Here is a 10,015-nt window from a genome sequence, read left to right as displayed (position 1 = left end):
CTGATCCATATCAATATTCAGATTAAATTATATAAAATATCCCTAAACTTTATAATTTATATAATAAAACAAAAATCATTAATACACTTTTACAATACATGCTTTAATAAAATTGAATGAAAAAAAAACCCTTAACAATCATTCAACCTCAACTGATTATTCTAAAATAGCCACGTTCATATCACCCTATTGAAATTAAATCCCAGGATTAAAATATTAATCTTGATATCAAGATTTCAATTTTACAGATATATCGATGAATATTTTTGTAATTTAAAAAATTTATTTAAATTTATAATCAAATTGTTTTTACTCTCAAACTAGATTATGATTATTTTTTTTAGCATTTTATATATTCATATTAGACTAAATAAATGACATTTTTTTATATTTGACAAACATTTATAAAAGATACTAGAGATATCAATATATTTAATATTGATGTCGAACGTAACTTTTCAATTTACAAATATATTGATTTGTCGAATTTTTTCATCCTTGCAAATAACCAATTCAATATATAACTTCGTCCATTCAAACGTTAGTCAATTGAATTAGGTAAAAAAAATTCTAGTACTCCTTCTGTGTGTCCTAATAGATTAGGTGCAAGGAAAAAATCAAAACCGTCGTGGTTTCGGTTTAGGATCAACTTGGCTAGATTTTTGTACTAAAATTGAATCGAACACTATCTAAAAAATTGTCAGAAATAGCCTTCTCAAGTTTTCGTCTTTTAAAATTAGCATATTTTTTTAAAACTCGTTATAATAATTTTTCTCGGTTTATCTCGTCCAAGATGAACTACCGAGATTTATATAAATTTAATTTTTTCTAACTTTCCATGCGAATGTCATGCTTAAAACCCCAAGACGTATGGTTGAAGAAAGAAAAAAGAAAGCTTGACCTAAAAAGTAGAATCCATTTTGAATTGCAAGCAAAGAAAGAGAGAGAGAGAGAGGGAGAATGAAAGGCAATAAAAGGAGAAAAATGGAGTTTGATTAGAAGATGAAAAAGATAGAAACAGAGGAAGAAAAGAAAGAATTGAAAAGAATAATGAGAGTCCTTGTGGTTGGAGGAACTGGCTACTTGGGGAAGAGGATTGTAAAGGCAAGTCTTTTGGAAGGGCATCAAACTTTTGTAATTCAAAGGCCTGAGATTGGTCTTGACATTGAGAAGCTTCAATTGTTGCTTTCCTTTAAGAAACAGGGGGCCGTCCTCGTCCCGGCGTCTTTCTCCGACTTCCAGAGCCTGGTCGATGCGGTGAAGCGTGTCGATGTCGTGATTTCAGCCATGTCTGGTGTCCATTTTAGAAGCCATAACCTTCTCCTTCAACTCAAGCTTGTTGAAGCCATTCAAGTTGCAGGGAATATCAAGGTTTAATTTTCTTCTCTTTTTATCTCATCCAACTATTCACTTTCCACATGGTAATTAGTGTCATTTTTTTTTGGTTAAATTTAAGGAGAAAAACAGTAGTTTAAGTTTGAATTTGTGCAACGTCATTTTCTCTCCCTTCCAATTAGTTTTGATTTTCACTTGTTGGATTTCTATAAATTTGACCTATAAGTACGAAGCAAAGAGTAGTATTGAAAGCTTGGTTATGTTATAAAGTTTATTCACTTGTGTTTACTTGGTCTCTAACCGTTTTAAACTTCTTTTGTAACAATTTCGGTTTTAGTAATTTTCTGTTTTAAAATTTATATGGGTTATGTTTCAGTTTTCAATTGTGGTTTTCATATATGTTATAGAAATATTTGAAACTTTGCTAACTAAATTTCTAAAAACAAAAACAAGATTTTGGGAACCATAATTTTTAATTTTCAAACTTGGTTTGATTCTTCTTTAAACAAAAAAAATATTAGTAGAGACTAGAAAGTGAATAAGAGAAACATAGATCTGATCTAAAATGGGGTCTCTTATTTCTACTAAACCACTTAACTTTCTAATTTTTAGGCTTAATGAAACCATAAACATTCAATATTGTGTCAAAAGATTTTGTGAATTTAAAAAAAAAAAAAGATAATGAAAACATCAATGACTTACTGAACACAGATTTGAAAAATTCAGAGATTCATGAAACACAAAATTAGAAGTTAAAAAAATCCATCGATTATAATTTAATTTACAATTAAATTCACCATAATCAATGATGAATTTAAATTTTTAGGTTGATCGGTTATTTAACGAATTTGAAACTAACAAAGGAATCAATTTATTATTATACAGAGATTGGTGCCATCAGAGTATGGAATAGACCCAGCAAGAATGGGAAATGCACTTGAACCAGGAAGAGAAACATTTGATCAAAAAATGGTAATAAGAAAAGCAATTGAAGAAGCCAATATTCCTTTTACTTATATCTCAGCCAATTGCTTTGCCGGTTACTTTGCCGGTAACCTGTCTCAAATGCTCACTCTGGTTCCTCCCACTCATCAAGTTACACTTTATGGTGATGGCAATGTTAAAGGTAACCCACCGCCAATTATTATTGTTTAAATTATATATTAAACTACCACTCACTTTTTTTTTAAGTAATACAATTGCCCCTAATTTAGGATTTAAAAAGAAAATAAAATAGATAATCGAAATCTTTGAATATAAAATTACAGATGTTTGACATCTTTAGATTATCACGTTTGTTTCGTAGGAAATATTTTTTTGAAATTATTTAGAATATGTATTTGTTTTTAAAGATTTTTATTAGGAAATGTATTAAATTTACATATTATTATAATGAATATTATACTTAATTTAATATAATTTGAATTTTTTATAATGTATTTGTTTTTATTAATTTGAATTTCTTTTTTAATTGATATAGTTGTTTATGTTGTTTTTATATGTTATTTTTCTTGGAAAAAGTAATCTATATTAATTTAATATTTTTTTTATAATAACTTTCTAAAAAAATAAAAACAAATACAATATAACCAAGTAGAGTGATCTATATATATATATAAGTGATATATATGGTTGACAATATTGGTTTGAATTATAAAAGGCAAATAAAGAAAAAATATATTTATAGAGAAAAAAGAAAAGGTAAAAAAAGGAAAAAGATGACGTCCTCAATACAGAAATCTAAAAAAATCATGTTTCTGTGGGTATCCAAAACTCTTAAGATGTCCCCGTAACGTCATCTTTGTATGTTTGGGTATCTCCTGACGCTTCGACATTTTACATTATCATAAAACAAAGACGATAATCCAGATGTTCGTTCCATGATAATCTTGGATTTCTATGAAACAAACGGCCTCGTAAGATTATTCGAAGTCCACCCTTTTTTCCAACTATAGGTGTAGGTTACAATATTCAAACTTTTGACTTTTTTGTTAAGATGACATATATCTTAATTAGTTAATTTCTTGTTTAACTAACAATCTACTTGAACATAACTTGAATTATATACTAAGCTTAAGTTAGTTCAAAGCTTTATCTTCGCTGTACCTGGATTTAAAATTGAAAACAATGTTTTCAAATCTAAACTTTGGTCAAATTCGACCTAGATTCAAAAATGATTTTTCAACTTATATACTATAATCTCTCCCTTTCTTAACTAATGTAGAACTTTGTTCTCGCCAAATAGTTAGTGACATTTATTTAAGATAATATCACCTAATTAGGAGGTAAGTGACCTAATGACTTAGTGCTTAGTGTTTTATTTACTTATAAATAGTGTATAATTAATGTTTTCACCTCATTATTTGTTGTTGTCAAACATTTGTTTCATCAATGATTTCTAATTTGAAAATAAGTTTTCCAACCTAGTGATAGAATATTAGTTCGTCCAAGCTTATATTGAAGCAAACGAACATCACTAATAGGTGTTCCTCTTTGTCCAATTAATCACAAAAACTTCATAACACAAAATCTTTATAATTTTTTAAAAAATATTATGAAACCGACAATTTACCCTGAGTTGTTCTAGCAAGTTTTTTCTTTAAATACTGAAATCTCGTCAAATCTCTCATCATGTTTAAATTTGAGTAATGACACATGGCATAATTTGCAGTAATATACGTGGACGAAGATGACATAGCAACGTACATTGTGAAGGCAGCAACTGATCCTAGAACAGAGAATAAAACAGTGTACATTAGGCCTCCACAAAACATCCTCTCCCAAAGAGAACTCATTGAGAAATGGGAGAAGCTTTCTGGAAAAGTATTGGAAAAGAAAAGTGTTTCTGCTCAAGACTTTCTTGCCAGGATGAAAGGTAAACAAAATTTATGCCCTATTTCAATTTTATGTGGTTTTTTTTTTTTATAAAAAAGAAATGTTATTTTTCTCGTTTTTTATTGGATGATATAATATCAAATTCATCTACGCGTTCAATTTAAATTTTTTGGTCAATCGATAATTTAAAATTTATTTCTAAATTTTGAAAAATTACTGAGTGGAAATGAGAAATAAGATACAAATCTTATCAAATTGACTCTTTGTTTTTAGTTCTTCTTTATGTTACATCTCTACTTTTATGATAGGAAAAGAATCTCTTTATTGCCATTTTGTCGTTTATTGTTCTCCAATAATTTTAAACTTCACTAGAAAAAAAACTTCTAAAAAATCAGATATATTCAAAGTTATTATTATTATTTTGTCTTACTCCCTAATATATTTGGTTTTTTTTTTAAATTTTGTCCTAATTTTAGTTCTTATTATATGGATTAAAAAGTAGCAATTTAATCTCTTATGGTTTAAGATTTTTGGAAGACTAATAATTAAGCCAATAAGAGAGCAAAAGACAATGCCTTAGATTATATTTGATAATCATTTGTTTATGCTTAATTTTTTTTCTCAATCTCTTTCAACATTTTTATTATTAAAGATTTGAATTCTTAACGAATTTCTAAAAATAAGAACAAATTTTTTTAAAGAAAAAAAATCTTTTCAAAACTTAGCTTGAACTCGAAAAACATTCAAACGAAGAAATTAATAAATTGAAGTACACTAAAAATAAAATTTGAATATCATGGCTAAGTAATTTTTCTTTTTTACCACGTTAATAAGAGATCATGCCAAATTGAATTTTTTTTAATATACTATAGGCTAAATTTGAAAAAAAAAATGTAAAACCAAAACAGTAGTTACATACGTGCATGTATGTTGCATCCTTCTTGTGGGACCTACTCCAATCACAATAATAATAATAATATATATATATATATATATATATATATATGTTTTTTAGGAAACAAAAGATATATTTTTAAAAATTTACTATTATATATTAATCTCTATATTTTAAAACTTATTTAATTTTAATCTATATACTTTCAATAAACTTTAAATTTAGTCCATGGCCAGCTTACTTATTATTGATTTGTTAAAAATTTTTTTGCCATCGTTTAACATTTTTATATAAAATTTTCACATATAGTATTTCTTTTCATGAAAATTATTGCTATTGTTATTTAATGAATTTTGATAAAAATTTAACTTTGTCCACTAAATTTAAGATTATTATTGAAAGTATAGGAATTAAACTTGAACAGACTTAAAATATAAAGATCAAAACGATATTTTAATATATATAATTTGATGATACAGATATGGACATAGCACAGCAGGCTGGAGTGGGACATTTTTATCACATATTCTTTGAAGGTTGTTTGACAAATTTTGAAATAGGAGAAGGAGAAGAAGAAGCTTCAAAGCTTTTTCCAGAAGTGAATTACACTCGAATGGATGATTATCTCAAGATTTTTATATAACAAATTATCAAACAAAGAGACTTTAATATTTTGCAAATTATGCAAGCCAAAACATGAAAATCAATGTTAATTTGTACTTTTTTTAAAAAGAACTTCTATTATTTTACACCATGTTTCTTTCTTTCATTTACATTTTCTATAAATATGTTAATGTGCTTTTCAAATTAGATATCTTTGTGTTTTGGCAAGGCGTGATTCGAATTGTATTTGAATCTTTATTTCGAGTTCGTTAGTGCATACAAACAAGTTTGTTATCATTAAAATATTAATTAATTTGAGATTAATAGTAAAAAAGCCAACAATTTCTACCTTTTTTATGATGGCAAACTACTTGAGAAAAATTTGATCGAAAGTGTTGTGTGATATAAAATATGAATTTGAATCACAATCAACACACATACACAATTTCAATTAACATGAAAACAATATATATTTCAATAACAACAATTCTTAATTCAAAAGCAACAAAGATATTCAATACCAATATGCTTTTTTTTTTTTTTTAATTACCTCTCCTCCTTTTGGAATCAATCAAAAAAGATAATTACGAAAAATAACATAAAGACATTAAAGTTCTAATTTTGCATTTCTTCTCCAATCAACATGTCTTTTAAGAAAAAAAAAAAACATAATAAACCACATTGTAAATTCAAGAGGCATTATGTAAAAGAATCGACTAAGCTTAAGCTAAGTTTATTTAAAGACTAATTTCACAAATTTCTCCAATTTTCAAATAAAATTTTTCTTCAAAGGCAATTACTCACCTAAAAGGATAAACAATATACATAAGAGGGGTATAGTATAATAATAAGGGAATATGAGAATCAATATCATCTAGTATATAAAATTCACATATGAATTATGAGAAAACCTTCCCTAAAAATATGCATTCTCCTTCTAAAAGAAATCAATAAATTCCAAAGAGAAGTTTTGAGCAATTGAGATACCAAATTATGAAATCAACATTATCAGCTATTATGCCCATAAATATAAAATTAAAGCAAATATAGGCAAGATAGCATACACAAGAAGAATTGCTCCAATTTTGAGCAAAAATTTCAAGGAATTGAACAACGATATATATAAATTCCATAAATATTCTCCCTATAGAAAGGATTTATTTTTAGAATAGGTGATATTATTATACAACAACAAGGGGGATCCCATAATCTGGGATCAAGACATTAAAGCAACAAAGCACAAGTAAAGACAAGGCAAACAAGCCAAAACAAAGCCCACAAGACAAGACTAGAACAAAACCAACACATAAAAATAAAGACGCAGACCACGAGGGAGAAAGTCAGAGAAAAGAACCCAAAACCCCATAAACTAGGGACAGCTGCAAAACAAAAAACAATGTAAAAAGAAAAAAGAAAAAATATTTGTAAACACATTAGATAAGACCAAGAAGGTCAACCTGCCAGGAAGCAGCACGAGCACGAACCATAGAGATCATAAGGTGAACCAGAGCTAACATCGACCTCGATCGACCTCCATGCAGCCGTCGATTACGCTTCTGCCAAATGTAGTATATGGAAGCACATCATAAAACACGGAACAATTTACTACGCACCCCCTTACCCAACCCCACTCGACACAACCAACTCAGCTCTACATCCCAACCCGCCACCCGATACGACGAACCTAACTGACGCAACATCCCATATCACACCTTGTTGGGTTTTATGTCCTAAAACTCGTGGTATGTAAACAATGGAGCTTATTCTGAAAATTCAATAAAGGTGTTATTGAATAGATCTATTACTTGAATAGAAATCCAATAAACCTAAAAGTCCCTTGACTATTGGATGAATACTTGAACTTTATGTAGAGACATAAAGGTGGATCAGGTTCGAGTAAATAGTCAAAATTATCTATAGTACATGGATAAGGTTGGGTATCTTATTCTGGTAACACTATAGATACGGTCTGCTCTATAGTTGTTACAAGGAGTTGTAAAGTTCTATAAACGAAGTGATCCTAATTCGTTCATGTTGGACATGAGGAGTGGGGGTGTTCTTGTGTAAAAGAGTTTGTACAAGATCGGACCACGAAATGAGTCACTCTTACTTTATAACGTTGTTTACTGTTTAAGACTGACTATTTCAAAGCAATGACCTAGGTAACTTGACCTTAATTCTGAGCTAACTATGTATTTATTTGGGATTGCCCTTATATTTGCATAGGTGAGGGTTGGCTCAATAACGCCGGCTCAATATGACTGCCATTTCAGGGGTAAGACTGGATAGATAGCTGGGGACATAGGGTGCAAGAGGGAATTCACTCCTACCCGCTTTAGGGATAGTAGAGAGGTTGTTCCCTTAAGTGCTGATTCTATGGCTTGAACAAGAGATCCCGCCTTCTCATTTGATATGAAAGGGACTCGATTTTGTGATTGGATCACAAAACAATTGTTCATTAGGGGATCAATGGGAACTTAAGGAATAAGAGGTAAATACGGGGGTAAAACAGAGATTTGACACAGCTATTATTACGAACAACCTGTGAAGGGTTAACTTACTAATCATGGTTATATCGAGTGAACATAATATATCTACAGTGAGGGGAGTTCAACTATGGGTTTTAGTGGAGTGACCTATTAGTTTAGATCGGTCTAATGAGTTTAGCCGATTAATCTCGAATCGTTGGAACCCATGATCTGTAGGTCCATGAGGACCCCCTACTAGCTCGTAAATGGATTAGCTTTAAAGTAGCGTGATAAGTTAATTTGAAACATTCAAATTAGAATCAAACGGAATTGGAGAAAATATCTTTAAATATGATTTAAATATATGAAGATGAATTTGTGTAAAAATTAATTTAATATTAGATATTAAATTAATTAGAATGATTTAATTTGTTTGAATAATTATTTATTAATTTTATTAGAAAATTAATTTTTAAAATTAATAAATTTTGATTTTAGAAATAAAATATGATTTTAAAATCAAAATAGTTTTTGGAAATTGAAAATGGGTTTTTCATCTTCAACTAGCTCACAAGGAACTCACCATCTCTTCTTTGGTTTAGTCCAAGCATGAGCTGCATCCCATGCAACACATCTCTTTGCATGATAGTCTGCAATATATTGAAGAGATTGGAGTGAAGAAAGAATGATGAATCGAATGAATTTTTGCTGAAAAATTTGGATGAAGAAGGTGTTCTTCAATAGGTTGGTTCAGTGAGCTTTCTTCATGTTCCTTTTAATTTCAGCTTATTTTGAGTCCCAAAACTCAATCTAAAGCACCGAGAGGATAGTAGGGAAGATCTTGTGGTGGTCTACACAAGGATTCAAAGGATTTTGCAGCTGAAAATAGAGATTTTGTTAGTTTGGCCAAGGTATGTTCTTGAAACCTATTATACTCTATTTTTAACATGTTTCTTTTCAACCAAAATTAATGAATTAGAATGCTTATGGATCATGTTCCCTTCAGCTACGTGATGGTGTTGATCCAACACACCTCTCTCCCAAACCCACACTCAAAAAATAAATGATCCCGCGACTCCACATCTCCCTCACACAGAAGACACCCCCTTTCTGACAACACTCCCCAACTCCTCAACCAATCCCGCGTACCCAACTTGTCCCTCACAGCTAATCACACACAGAAGGAGTGACGTGGAATACCACCCCCTGCCCACAAAATATTAGCCCAAGCCATCCTAGGACGACAAGGACGCAAATTCTCCCATGTACTAGCAATAGAAAACTGACCACTTGCATCCGGCACCCAAACCCAATAATCCTCCCCCCTCACCCTAGGCCCTACTACCTGAAAAAGACCCTGGATCTCAAGCATCTCCCAAGACATTGTGGGCCACCTCCAACCTCCCTCACCATCCATGAACTCCGATAACCGCACCTCCAAACTACTCCCTAAATCATAAACCACCATAGACCCGTATGAATCCAAAATCGCACCCCAAGCAACCAAAGATCCCACCAAACAAAACAAGACCGACCATCGTCGACCATCAAACGAACCAGATGCTTGAATCTATCTTTACTAAGCAAGATAGCCCTTAAGCACCAAGACCTCCCAATCTCACTCTGAACAACCCACAAAGACCACCCATGCCACCCATAATGATCTTGATTTAATTAAGAGAAGCCAGAGCAGCTTCATAGTAGCAGCCTGGTTCCAAGAGGCACACATGCTTCACATCCAACCCTCCTTTTCTATACGGCAAGTACACCTCATTCCATGCCACCTGTGCACCACCCCGACTCATCGCACTACCCTTCCATAAATAACTATGTAACAAACGATCAACCTCGTGGGTTACACACGTAGGCAATAGGAAGA

General features: G+C 30.8%; 1 protein-coding gene across 1 annotated transcript; it reads left to right on the top strand.

Moving 5' to 3' along the window:
* The first annotated feature begins 500 nt into the window (after window positions 1-500).
* On the top strand, window positions 501-5,875 carry LOC120077628 (isoflavone reductase homolog). The gene is made up of 4 exons (XM_039031577.2): window positions 501-1,371; window positions 2,221-2,461; window positions 4,007-4,210; window positions 5,545-5,875. The coding sequence occupies exons 1-4, from the start codon at window positions 1,003-1,005 to the stop codon at window positions 5,706-5,708; spliced, it is 978 nt and encodes a 325-aa protein (XP_038887505.1). The 5' UTR covers window positions 501-1,002; the 3' UTR covers window positions 5,709-5,875.
* The last annotated feature ends 4,140 nt before the right edge of the window (window positions 5,876-10,015 follow it).

This window comes from Benincasa hispida, chromosome 5 (assembly GCF_027475165.1).
Source record: "Benincasa hispida cultivar pf3 chromosome 5, pf3_genome.v1.1, whole genome shotgun sequence".
NCBI classification, from domain to species: Eukaryota; Viridiplantae; Streptophyta; class Magnoliopsida; order Cucurbitales; family Cucurbitaceae; genus Benincasa; species Benincasa hispida.
The sequence above is the reverse complement of the archived record's forward strand: the minus strand, read 5'-3'. Positions and strand labels throughout refer to the sequence as shown.